At 43.9% G+C, this 14,380-nt stretch overlaps 1 protein-coding gene across 2 annotated transcripts in view; it reads left to right on the forward strand.

Moving 5' to 3' along the window:
• SLCO2A1 (solute carrier organic anion transporter family member 2A1) overlaps positions 1-14,380 on the forward strand; it is a 469,694-nt gene that overhangs the window by 425,865 nt on the left and 29,449 nt on the right. For both annotated transcript variants that reach the window (XM_069618059.1, XM_069618058.1), the window contains exons 11-12: positions 9,136-9,299; positions 11,485-11,549. In XM_069618059.1, the coding sequence (XP_069474160.1) occupies positions 9,136-9,299; positions 11,485-11,549 (229 nt within the window). The remainder of the gene's footprint in view (positions 1-9,135; positions 9,300-11,484; positions 11,550-14,380) is intronic.

Raw genomic sequence — 14,380 nt, forward strand, 5'->3', positions numbered from 1 at the left:
GCTTTAAAAACGTTGTATTTATGTTTGCGGTAGCTTTTGAAGCGAACACAAACATAAATACAACGTTATTGTGTTTGAAAACGCTGCGGTTTTTCTTTCTAAGTTTCTCAGGCTCCTCTGAGCCTGAGAAACTTGGAAAGAAAAATCGCAGCGTTTTCAAACACAACCGCGTTGTGTTTCTGCCTAAATCTGCTTTCCCATTTGGGGATTTAGGGCTCCCCACGGGGAGCCCTAGAGCCCCAAATGGGGAAGCAGATTTAGGCAGAAACACTGCAGCATTTAGCATTTCCCATTTGGGGCACTCGGGGCCCCCCGTGGGGAGCCCGAGAGCCCCAAATGGGAAATCAACTGTAGGCAGAAACACTGCGGCATGTGCCGTGGCTATCACTTTGGGTCTCCGGTGCTCCACCACCGGAGACCCAAAGTGATAGCCACAGCAGGCAGAAACAACGCGGTTGTGTTTGAAAACGCTGTGGTTTTTCTTTCTGAGTTTCTCAGGCTCCTCCGAGCCGGAGGAGCCTGAGAAACTTAGAAAGAAAAACCGCAGCGTTTTCAAACACAATAACGTTGTATTTATGTTTGCGGTCGCTTCAAAAGCTACCGCAAACATAAATACGTTTTTAAAGCTGCAGTTTTATTTCTAAGTTTTCTGGGCTCCTCCAGCCCGGAAAACTTAGAAAAAAAAAACGCAGCTAGTGCTTCTTTTAAAAAAAAAAAAATAGGACTTACCGAGATGCAGTTGCAGCTGTTCTGCCTGTAGTCTCCGGTCCGCGTCCTCCGAGTCCCGGTACCAATGAAGGAAAAGCCACCCAGTGGTAGCTTTTGTTTACTACAGCTGGCTGGCTTTTCCTTCATTAGTGCCGCAAAAGCCAAAGCGAGCACAGCGGCGGGCATCCATTTCACAAAATGGATGCCCCCATGTGCTATCTTTGAGCTTGAATTGCTAAAAATTTTACATAGGGACTTCGAAAAAAAAAATGCCAATTCTTTTTTTTTTATATTGCCTATCTATTTTTTAAATAAAAATTTTGGGCGAACCATTCCTTTAATATCATATCTTCTCTATGTACCTCACCCCGTCCATCAGCACTTCAACGGGGTTGAAACAAGGATGTGTCTTGGCACCTCTTCTTTTCAATCTCTATGCGACAGATCTTTTACTATGCATCGCAGGTAAAATTACATGTCCACCAAAGCTAGGAATCACAACACATACCTGGCTAGGATATGCGGTTAATTAGGTGCTGCTAAACATTACGGACAACGACCCACAAGAGCTTTTGGATCATCTCATAAAATTTGCTTCTGACCATGACCTAAAAATACATTTAGATGGAATTAAGATTGGATCATTTTATGAGACAAGGAGCAAGCGAAAGAAGAAGTATAGTTGGACCTTCTTGTATAGGAAAAGAATAGAAGAGTTGGGCGAGTATACATAGTTGGGAATCATCTGCGACTCCAGACTAAACGGCAATAAACACACCAAGCAGCTGGATCGGTAACTAACACAACAGCTGGGAGCGCTAAATAAATTCTCAATGCAGCATTCCGGCTATTCACATGTAGCCCTGAGAATGGTCTATCAAATTAAGCTGATACCGAAGCTTATGTATGGAAACCTGGTCTGGGGGTGGAAAATGACTTGCCGTGTATGCAGAGTTGCTGCATTAGATCTGCATTAGATCACTATTACATGTGCCAGCTTGCATACCAATAGAATATGCAGTGAGTGCACTTGATATCGACACAGTCAATATGGTCTTAATATCCAAACAGGTGGTCTATTACAAGATGTTTGTCGCCTACCAAGCAGGCATCTGAAGCAGCGCACTATGTGCAGCAATAACGAATTTAGTAGCTCTTAAAAGGCAAGTGGCTTGCACGCAGAACTGGTTTGAACTATCGACTAAAAGTCATAGCACCGTTGATCAATGCACAAGTGTTGGAACATATGCCAGGGACGTATCTGTTTGAATTTACAAACTCGTACTTGCGCATGGATTACGTAAAACTGAAATGTAATCTAGTAGACACACTGGGCAGACTGGGAACCCAAGAGGGAATTGCTAATAAGGGATGAAGGTGCCGATTCTGCAGGGGTAATGACATCGAAACAGCCAGACACCTGGTATGCGCTTGCCCGGCACACTCGCCAGCAAGAAAGCGAGCACTTGTAGCATCTGGTAGATGCCACGTAGCAGAATGAGATGAACTGTGGCAGCAGCTAATGTAGGGGAATGACATTCCTCTAATTTATCACCTTATTATTTTTTGGAGGGCTATAAAAGAGCAGCTGAAGTGCATGACTCTAGGGGTGACAGCAAGGGATTGCTTGTGTGTTGTGCTATAGGGCATTGGAAATCAATGTCTACACTAAACATCAATAAGGGGATGTGCAGTGATATGCAATTCTGTATATTTGGGTAGTATGGATAGGGCGGGATGGTACACAGTGTTTTCTGTTTTATTAAAAAAAAAAAGCCTATACTGGCTGTGCTATGATATTTTAAAAATAAATAATATGGACTGACCAGTGCCACTAAGAAGGCCACCTTAGCCATGTAATATCACTTACCATGTTTGCTTTACCCATGATTCCCAGTTGAAAAATGCCATGCCACAGTAATGACATGAACCAGGCTGGCGCCATAAATGTAGGCCACTCTAGTCATGTAATAACACTTATCATATATGCTTTACCCTTTGATTTCCAGAAAAGAATGCCATACCACAGTATGAAGATATGGCCTGACTGGACCAAACAATGCAAGCCAGACTAGTTGCATAATAAAACTTCCCTTGAAGCAGAGTAAAAAATACCATGCCACAATACAGAAGCATGTCTTGGCTGCCAATGCACAAATAGTCCACCACTCTCAAAATCAGAGACCCACTCGACAGCGCAAAATTTCTACATCCATAAATTTCTCCTCTTCACTCACGTACACATTAAGCATACACGCTCTCATTCACATGTGAACAAAAACAGACACTCTCATTCATATGCACTCTTTCAGATACAAACCTGGTATGTAATCATGCACACATACATACATAAATACATTTTCTTTCTTACCTGCCTTCCGGGTCTGGACTTCCCTGCCACAATGACCCTCTGGCTAACACACAGCACACAAAATCCAGAAATCAGAGAAAGGTTCCTGAGCGCATGCACAGTGGAGCTGAAACATCTCCTTCATGCCCCTGAGGGAGTCCAAAATGTATGGGGAGGTGCAAGAGACCCCCCCCCTATGTAGATTTAGACCTTCAGTTCCCCAGTCTGCATCCCCAATGGGCAGTACAAGGCTGAGGAAGCAAAACGCTCCGACATTGCATGGCCCGGTGGGCATGCATGCTGGGGAACTGCAACTGATAAAGGGAAACCATGTTTCCCTTTGACAGTTAAAGTCAGCAGAGTGAGAGCATGCAGTCTTTTCACTGGGCTGTATTTGGATCACCCATAATGGGCGATGGTGCAGGGTCGGCACCGATGGTGCAGGGTCGGCACCCAGTCACCCGTTATTATGGATGAGCCTCCTCTGCTCCAATTACAAATTACTCTCCATGACATTTGGGCCGATGTGGCTTGGTTCAGCGCAGTATATGCTGGAATTGTGAAAACATGGAGCTTAAGGAGAACGCCAAACTGGGAACTTAGACTACCTGAAACATATCTCTCTATTTTAGTACTCACATAAATAATTTCCTCGACATATATTACCATTATTAGGTGACAAAATGTACCCGATACATGGATGATGAAGCCGTGTGAGATGCCTCTCATTTCGCCACTAGTTGCTTCCTTGTCATTGGAAAGGAGGTGAACATGCATGCCCTGTTCATAACTGATATGGGTGCACTGGTCTCAGTTGCAGACTGACCAGGTTCAGGCTGTTTGGCTCAATCCCCCCCACTGTAAAGTCAGCTGCATAATTAGCTTGGTCGTGGCCAGATACTCAGAGCCTCTCACCCTGTTGGAGGCCGGTGGGATAGTACATGACCATTAGATGTGCAAATGATTCAATGGCTTCAAAAAACCCATTCAGCATGTACATGATATACTATGGACTGAGGCCTGCTTGCATGGCACATAGCGTCTGGATGAGACTTCTCGCAGGACTTTGAAAGCATCTGCCTTGGAGGAAGTGATCAGTCTGGCGCCTCTATTCTCTGCCGTAGAACTGGCACATGCTCTAAGTCCGGATGTAGTAGGGGTGCTCGCGGGCACAGCTATGATGGCAACTACAGTGGGCACTGTGGGATGACTGGCTGCAGCACTGGACAAGGCAGGGCTTGGGCTTGCAATAGGTGGTGTTGATGGTATACTAGCCTGCAACCCTGCCCAGGTGTTCAATGCCCAAAGAGGATAGCACACTATTGAGCCTGCAGATGGTAAGTGGTCATGTGTCATGGTCTACGTCTTTAGGGCCATAACAGACCAGGAAATGGGTCCACACTAGGCCAGGGATTTACTGCGGCGCATGACCTGGCCGGTGAAGGAGTCTAGGGACTTGAGCACCAGATGGGGAGTGTGCTACCTGTAATGAAAGAATGGTTTAGCTTAATTCCCTCAGCCCAGCTAGTTACCTGAAGCCAATCCATCAGGATTCTTTCTGTCTGTTAGATGTGTTGCCAATCCGTTAAAAATCAAAAACAATGATTATAATAGTATATACAAATTGCCATATCCACAAATTTGCACAAAAAAACGTGTTTACACAAATAAATGGAAACTTACTCTAGCAATTTGTACAGAGGAAAGGAAAAAGGTAGGTGGGCTAGGTAAGTAGGTAGGGTAAATATAGGCACATCAAAGGTCATCCCAGCAGTGCCGCCAAAACATGTAGCAGGGGAATGGTCTTACCACACTGATTGGGAGACAAGTGTAGGTGAGCACAGCAACATACTTTTGATGGCACTTTATTTGAAGAGTTGACCTGCCTCTTACCGGTCTCTGCTTACCTGAGCTGAAGACCACCTGGTTGCCCCTCTCTGGGGCGTTGACATGGGATGGAAAGGCAAAGGTAAGGTTGTGATTCCCTAGAAACCCCTAGGGAAGAAAAACACTGGATTATCATAACATTTCTTAGACACAAAAGGAAATGCAAACAACGGAATGCTGGTGTACGGTACATTTAGTTGTTCTTTGGCTTAGTTATACCTTTCTTCCAGTACACCAGCAGGGTTTTAAAAGTTTTACTACAAAAAGGAGCAAATCACACACTATTTATAATAGTATCGTACCCAAGCAGCTGCATCCCCAAAACATTTAAAACATATAAAAGAGTCCCTTTAAAAATATAAAAAGTCCTTTAAAAACGAGCATTGGCAATGCCAACAGTTTTGAGCATGTGAAAGACATTTACCAGGCACTGCCGTAGTGGTATCAACTGTCCACCGATGATAGCAGCTGCAAAACGGTGTGAAAGCACAGGTGAGAAGGCAGAGCGCAGGGGTAAATGAGAGCGCAGGGAAATGGGAGCACAGAGGGAGGAGAGCGCATGCGGGGCATTATACTCACCTGCCCTCTTTCTCTAGTTTACTTGTGTGTCCTGTGTGTTGACCCTTCATCACAGCAAGTCAAACCATCTCTGTGTGCTAGTTGTCAGTCGTACATAGAGTTAGAAGGCTAGGGTTGACATGCATGAGCATCGCCTTACGTTGGTTTTTAAAAACAATTTGTGAGGCTACGTTTTGAGTGGGAATAAATGTGACTAACTCCCTTTTAAGTATTTATGTAGGAAAATGTCATGAAAGCAGTGATGTGCAACATCTATTCAAGTGTGTTGCATGGCATTTGAAAGCATGTAGAGTCCACAATATATGCCAGCACACTACTGTATCATATAAAAACAGTTATTTGTCCAGTATCACACACTTTGATCATATGCTGTTTCCAGAAATATAACAAAGGGCCAGCTGGTTCCAGTAGACCGCATAACCCCTACACCATATGCCCTGTACAACTTGCATGGAATAGGTTACTTTCCGCAGCAAATAACGCTTCAAAGTGGACATGTTGTCTTCTGCGCCATTGGCTGAAAACTCTCGCCAGTTGCTGATCTAAAGCAAATCGATCACATAACTCCCGTGGGGCCCTGAGTAAGACACAGCCCGAACCCTGGACAAATACCTCTGGATACCAGGCGAGTTCAGTCCATCGGGATTGAAACTGCAGACATACATGACATTGATATGGCGATCTTTGCAAGCTTTGCATTTCTTTATAAAACCACAACCCTGAAGTGGCTGCACGCATGATTGGAGTGGTATCTGGTTCACCCCCAACTAAACAAATGCTGGCATCTTGCACACATACACTTCATTTGAACACACAAACACTTCACATACACATGTACACAGACTCGCACACACTAACTCGCTCATGCACGCATTTCATTCAAAGCAAGCATGCAACAAACATGTTTTTTTGCAAACTTACTTTCTTTACAGGCTATCGGTTGCCAATTTTCTTTTTCATCTGTATGCAACATAAAAAGGAAGGGGGAACTTTGCCACATGGTGAGGGCTTGCACTGCCTCTCATTCAGTCAGGATGCCTCAGGTTGGGGCAGGCTGTTGCCCACAAACTCTAGGAGAAAAAATGAATGCAAAATGTTTGAGATTAGAGCAGTACACTGAAATTGAGAAACAAAACACTTGCTTGCATTTTGTTGAGCCTAGAAAATAAATCGTAGTGTGTTTGCAACAAAGTGCAAATGATACCATGAAAGGGCAAAGCTGGAAACTGGAGGGTGAGGTGCTGGTGCACCGCCCCGCGCCTGTGGGCAGTCACCAGTTTGTTTTGAGGCTGTCCGCCTTCACGTGTGAAGCAACAAGAGCCGTAATCCCTGTGGGCCTGCCCATCTGCCCATCCACCTACTGCTCAGCCATGCCTAGGCGTCCTGAAGGAGGGAGGGGTGGACATGCTTTCAAGGAGCAAAGGGAAAGCTGCAAGCCACCGCCTCGCGTGTGCAGGCAGACCAGGGACAGAGGGGCCGCGCCGAAGCCTTCCAGAGCATGTGTGGACATAAACAATTCAAGTCATGTCTTGCACTTCTTGGTTTCAAAAGTAAACGAGCTTTACACGTATACATGCATTATTTGTTCTTTTTTTGTACCTGCTTTGGTGTCAACAATAGTAAACCAATGTACACATATATCTAGTGCATTTTAATTGCTATCTGGAACTGCACAACATAACCAATACAATATGACAATTTACACCACTCACATCAGGCAACACTTTAGGGAAATTCATACAAAACATTTTTCACATGAGCAAATGAACCCAGAATTTGATAAATGCGCATACATGGATTTTCTCCCTTGGCGATAGCCCAGAAGCGCTCACCTAAAAATGATAAATGAAACTGCCTCTTTACGCAAATGGAAATCGCATATAACGTAAGAACATGCCAAAAAAGTTGCTGCCCTGGTAAACAAACACAGACTGAAGCACCGCTGACATCACTCACTGCACAGCCAATCAGGTGCTGCTCACATCAAAAACACTCAAACAATTCTCCACAATTCACTAGAAGTACATTTTCAGAGCCATTTTAAACCAAAACGTAACTATTGCACTTCCTTCTTTATTTTTAATAATAAAATACTGTGCAACGTGTAACATAAATTCAAAGCTGCAGTAAATAGATTTTAAAGCATCAATCAAGTGAAGTAACTTCTTAATAACATTAAAACATGGAGGCCGCCGTTTTGGAAGGAAAAATGGCTGACAAATCCACCACACAGTAGAAATTCAGCCAAAAAGTGCAAAAAGAGGCGTGTTGTGGGCGGATATAAGTGGGAATGGGAGGAAAAGCCCATTGATTTCACTTATGGTTGGGACACACAGTCAAACTACCATGTATCCATCCTCATATGCCAACCTGCATTGAAAAGCATTACATCAAAACTGCATCCAAAGCCTATTTTAATGACAATACTTTTGGCATGGTAGGCAAAAACTAATAAAATAAAGGGCCTCATAACAAGTTTGGCAGTGCAGCAAGAAAAGTGGCAGTAATTCCGTTGCCACCGTTTTTTTGACAGTAATAGAATTACCACGGTTTTTTCTGCAGTTCTTGGTGGATTTACTGCCGGTGGAATTACTGTGCAGTAAATACACCAATTTTTGGAAGAAAAGTGGTGGATTCAACACCAGCGTGTTGCTGGCGGTAAATCTTCCACTTCACCTCCAAAAATTGGCAGATTCACCAAGCAGCACTAAATACCCCCAGCACTAAATCTGTCAAAAATCCCTATGGACTCCAAAAATGGTTTCCTGTGCTACTCCTATGCTTCCGACACACAGATTACTCTGTGCTACTCAGACACCAACGACACACAGATTATTCTGCGGATCAATCTGTCTCAGCCTGAGATGGCTGTTCGGCAAGGAGTTACCTGGAGGCCGTGGGTGGATGGATGGCCAGGAAAAGCCTTAAGTTGAACGGAGAGAAGACAGAGGTGCTGGTGGTTGGCACCATTAATCCTTCTCTGCTCTGGACCCCGGGGTTCTGGCCTGATACTTTGGACCCTTTTCCCACACCTGCCTCATCGGTCAAATACCTAGGCATCAAGCAGGCTAAAATACCCATATATATAAATAGGCGTGGAACTTTTCTATTGGCTGTATCATTTGGACTTTGTAGACTAAGGTGACATGAAGAGGACAAGGACTCTTAAGATTAGGTTTGCTTCATAATTCAAAACACAACACTACTATGGTGTTAATACACCAAGAGCAACCCCTAAAAGCACTTTTGTTTCTAGAGAATGGCCTATAGCCCGTATAGGCATTTGGCCCAACCCTTCCTTACAAAACTGAGAAATATACCAATCAATTTACCACCGTAAAACTTTGTGTCAAATGTGTCATTTGCTCAAGCTACCACAATCCTACTATCTCTCCAGGAACACAGTTTGGGTGGGTTCCTGCCCGTTTAGAGTACTGGAAGTGAGTATGTTGGTAGAGTTGTGTCTGATATCCTGCTTGCATTATACCAGTAATTCCCAAATAATTCTAAGTTTACCCAATTTAAAGAATGTCTGTAGCTTAATTCCCAGCAAGTTGTGCGAGTTGCTGCCTTCCACTAATTCTGGATCTTATGTTGTTTCCTACACACAGATCTACATAAACTGCTCCTGTATCAGATCGGGTCAAAGCACAGCCAAGACAGGTTCCTGTCTCATCAGCTGCTCCCACTACCTCATCCCAGTGATCCTTGTAATCTCTTTTGCTGGAATGATTGCATGCCTTTCGCACAACCCCCTTTACATGATGGTCCTACGGTAAGACAGACACACAGTGGCAATAACAGGATCACTCCTCTACCTCCCCCCTTTCTGTTTCCTCCTTTGCATTCTCCTCTTCCCATGAACTTGAACCTTCAATCCCCCCTCAACCCGGCCCAAGCCTAGTTTTTCTTTGGTATCTACTTTTGTCTTTCTGGAATCTTGAAGAATTTCAATAGGTTGATGCTTCGGAGATTTTGAAAGGGCTTGATAACAGGTGACTGCCTCTTGCCCAGATCATCCAGCCTTTCAGAGGCATTGTCCTGTCCTAAATGATTTTCCTGGTCCAGTTAGCAAAACCATGCTGTGTTCTTTTTACTATCCAATTCCATTTTTCTTCCCTCTTTCCTTACTCTGTCACACTCACGTCCCTCTCAATCTCCCTCCCACTCCCTTCTTTATCTTACCCGTATCTCATTCATTTGTTTTATGATTTGATTTCTCTTCCACTCCCCCTCTACTCCATTCACTTCTTTTTTACCCATTTATTCTTTCACAATAAGTTCTTCTGCTCACCCATGACTCATATCTCCCTCATATCTCACTCTCACCATTCTCTTTCTTCCACTCTTACAATGATTGCATATGTATTTTTTGTACTTTGCATGTTTTCCTTGTGCATAATCCTTATACTATGTCCATGAGCTGATGATGTGAGACAAGGTTCAGAAACCAGACAGACCCCTCTTATCCCCAGAGTTCTTGCCTTCATAAAATCTGGGGCGGGTGATGTTAATCCATTTGAGAATGTTCCCATTCACTACCAACTAGGAGAGAACATTCTGAGATGCTTTGCTCCCAACATTGCAATCAACAAAGTCTGAAAAATAGGGATATGACCCCCTATATCATGGCAATGATTCCCTTGGAACTATTAGGGAGGGCTGAACCCCAGTTCTGCACCCTGGCAAATTTTGGCAAGGATCCTAAGACCATGTCTTCTTGAATTGGCTTCCAATCCTGGGATATCTGCAGGTGGCTAAACTCCAATCCTAGGCTTTGAGTATATGGGAGGAGAAGACAGCTGTTTGTGGCACAATGTTGTCTTAGTACCTGGTGACAACTAGTAGGATAAGAGCTCTATTCATATGTATATGCAACAAATTGGAGGTTCTACACCAGTCTAGAATAGTTGAGGCAAATACAGAGCACGTTCTGCTTCTTGTACATTTGAGGTTTGCTGAGTTCGGGCCTTGCCATTAGAATATTGGGCACAGCGTTGTCACAGTACCAGAATTTCCTTATTTATAGGCATAGCTTGTTCTCACTTCTTAGCTTTGTATTCCTGTTATTAATATCCCCTCTCTTTAACATATGCAGTTGTCAGTGCACCAGTTTCTGGTGACCAAACCCTATTCCTGTGCTATGTGTAAATTTGGTTTTTCACATTGAGCAGGGGTCAATGTTTGCATCTTTGGGGTGTGTGTTTGTGTTGGGTAGCTGAGGCCGAGACTCTGGCCTTTTGGTATTGGGGAGATGAGTTTTGATTCTAGGCCATGAATATGTTGGAGGACTAGAACTTGTATTCTATAACTTGGCTATACTACTGTAATCGAGCCTCAAATATTGGCTTTAAGATTCTGGAGGTTTAGAACTTCAATAGTTGGGTATGGGTACTGCAAGGGGTATATATTTCGTGTTGCAGAGGTTCAATAATCGCATGCGAGTTTATTGGGGTCAATTCAATCCTGGGTGTTCAGTATTGGGGGGGCAAGCAGAAATGCATGCAATCATCTCAGAGATGTGCTAGTGGCTAGGCCTTGGTCCGTCACTAACCCTGGCTCTCTCAGGACTCCAGGTGACTGGTTTTGGAGGTGAACAGAAATTGATGGCTGGGGCTTTGGCATATGTCATACCAGTTATACCCCTGTTTGGTCACATGGGGCAGTTTAGCTAAATTCCTGCTATGTAGATATCTGAGTGTAGGTAGGCCCTACATTAACCTTTTCCATTCCTAGCTCGCAGGTTCGGTCTTGAGCATGCCGTGATGATGGGTGGCACACAGCAGAAGCAGAATGACTCTAGAGGAGGCATAAAATAAAGGGCTAAGGCCTGTAACCCAGAACTACCCCACAGCATAATGTGCTAACACTGAAGCTTCCAGGGTCAAACGTCACCACCATGTGTATTGCAATAATAAGTATTCTTTTTTAACATTGGTTTGTCACCCTTTTTTCTGTAGAGTGGTGAGTCAAGATGAGAAGTCGTTCGCCATCGGAGTGCAGTTCTTACTAATGAGGGTTTTAGGTAAGTGGGGCACATAAAACCTGTGGCTGCCAAATGACCTTGACCTATGCGCTACCTAAAAAGACCTATGCTTTACCTTAAAATGGCCCCCGTCTTACCTTGGAACAGTGATTGTGTTTAAGGGAAATCTCGTCATAGTGCTTGCTGATGTCAAATATTTCTTTACTGCCCCAAGATTGCTTTGTGTTTAAGTTTCAGGCTCATCTGAATGAAAAGTACTTGTGACCTAATCGTCCCAGTTGAGTAATAGTCACGTGTCAACTGTTTCTGGTCAAATGCAATGTATGTGTGGCGAGGGTTTTCTAAAAGAGTTTTGAAGGTCTATGTGAAAGTTCGTCTCTCTATACAACACAACACATTGGAGGTCATGGCACGTCGAGCCATCTGTACAACAATGGGGCAACCTCATCATCTGCAAAAGAGGGCCCATCTTCAATTACACCCACTTGTGCTTTGCTGTCAAGAGATATATAAACAGAAGTAAGAGGGAACGGTCGGGAGTGGCGTTCCACTACTTCTTTACTATTAACAGCTCCACTACTTTCTGCAACCATTTTCGCCATTCCAGAACTGTTCTTTGTGAAGTTAAAGCATACTTCTCCACTTTACCGCCGGATATTGGTTACAGCTTAACTGGAATCTGTTTCAACTCAATTGGTGTCAACCAGCATGACTGCAACCCTTGAAAAATGTGTTCCACGTTGCTCCATTCCTTCCTAATCTGTCCCCCACCAGAGTCATAGCTCCACTAATTTTGTGCGACACTTATCACTGCATAGAAACCAACTACATGAAGATAATGTGGCAGCCAGCTGTGCACCACAAACCTAATTGCTTGTTGATAGGTTTTATCGTTTAGGTTTTATGTCACATGGCACAGGAAATACAGGGGGCTATTCGTCCAGAGCCCAAGTCACTGCAATGAACCAAAAACATTGGTGCATAACAGAGCTCATGACTCATACACCCTAGTATTGCCCAAAGGTGAGAAGCTATACATCTATTCGCAAGCTGCGGGTCAGGCTGGCAATCTTTGTCCCTCTTTCTCACAGGCCGATTTTTAGCAAAGGAGACGGTTAAATAAGAACAAAAAATCTATTCAATCGTGACTGCTGAGCAATGGATGCTTGGTGGTCACGGCACACACATCTTGTTTCAATTATCTAAGCCCTGCAAGAAGAACAGGTCGTCAGCAGGAAAGGAATAGAGGCGTGAGGGGGAGATACCATAGTGGGACAAGTAAATGCGAGGATGAAGGGGCAGAGACAGAAAGTCACTCAAGACAACAGGCCCAGCCAGCTGGATACGTGGAATATTGGGCAACATGGATGAATACTGCTTGCAAGCTCAATACTGATGAATATTGCCTGCATGCTGTAGATTCTAAGAGGGTGAGGGGATACCTACGCTCTGGTCAAGGCGATAATTAAGCAATAATCACACGTTCCATGGCCTGTACTGTAGGGTAACCTCCCGGTACCTTAGTCAATAGCATGGGCCTTTCACAAGCGTTCCCAGGCCATTACAACCCCTCCCCCTGAGGTACAGTCCATGAAAATGGGCGATTATTGTGGTTCACACAATGCGTGTGTGAACTTTGGTGCAGGTAGCGATTTTTCTTCTCAAATAATGAACTGTGTTGAGTGTGCAACATGTTTTTTCAGGCTAATAAAACTCATTAAAGCTTCCTGCTATGGGAATGGAAGGGAGCAGCCAACCACTGGCTCGAAACAGGATTTCTGGTAGACTATGCCCATGCTGCAAACAACCTTGTTGGCTGGCATACCAGAGCAAATCAGGTGGCTGGAAATGCTGGCGAGAACACTGTGAACCGTACGCATTTTCAAGCCACCTAAGGCCCTTTCACGGGTGGAGCCATCTTGATTGGGAAGGCAACAGCCTCCCCAGTCCCCCAACCTTCCCCTCCACCTCTGAGACATTATGCACTCTTTCTCCACCACCCTCCCTTGATCCCCAATTACCTGCTGGACCGAGCTTTGTGCTCAGGTCCCAATTCTACCTCCTGTCCTCGGTGCTCCCTCCCGTCCACGGCGCCCGCCATGAAAATAGAAAAGGGTTTAGGTGCCTTTTCTATTTTTTATGACAGAGTACATCCTCGTTTATTTTGTTTTGAAGGAAGATTGGGCTCCCTCATTACATGCGGAGTCCGGTTCTCGCTTGAAAACACAAAAGAAACTATGTGCACCCCTGACTTAGCCCCGCGGGCGAATGCAATCATGAACCATGGGGCAGTCCGCACTTCGTTGCAGATGGTGCATTATTGTATTTAGCTATTTTACTGGCAAGGAGGAGGAAAATGTACAAAAGCAAACAATGTAAAGTTGGTGTTTCGATATCTACATTTTCGCTTCATAATTTGGGTATGTCAAATTATCGCAAAAAATGTTGCGTTGCTAATAACTTTGATGGACACCAAATAATAAAAACATGTAACATTGGATTCAAATTCATAAATTTTATTTTGAAAAAAGGAACTTAAAATCATCAACAATTCCTCAGAAATAATTGTTATTGATTTTATTTCTAAAACAAAGTTTACGATGGGCTGATTTAAAGTCTATATTTTTATTTAATTTAAATATGAGAAGCTTGGTAAAATTGTATTCTGTTTCTTATTTATTCTGGTCTGAATCCCATTTGGGAAAAAGTGTAAAAGGAATTACTTGTCTGCAAAAACAAAAGAAGTTCTGTGTGGTTAGTACATGTTTGGGAATCAGTATCGAGTCAGAATGTTTGCATGGAGAGAGGTTATTGGAGATCCTGATGTGCGGTACAGAGCATGCTATCCATTTTGCCAACGGGGCTGTCTC

Source organism: Ambystoma mexicanum, chromosome 10 (genome assembly GCF_040938575.1).
Source record: "Ambystoma mexicanum isolate Mex_15411 chromosome 10, UKY_AmexF1_1, whole genome shotgun sequence".
Classification (NCBI taxonomy): Eukaryota; Metazoa; Chordata; class Amphibia; order Caudata; family Ambystomatidae; genus Ambystoma; species Ambystoma mexicanum.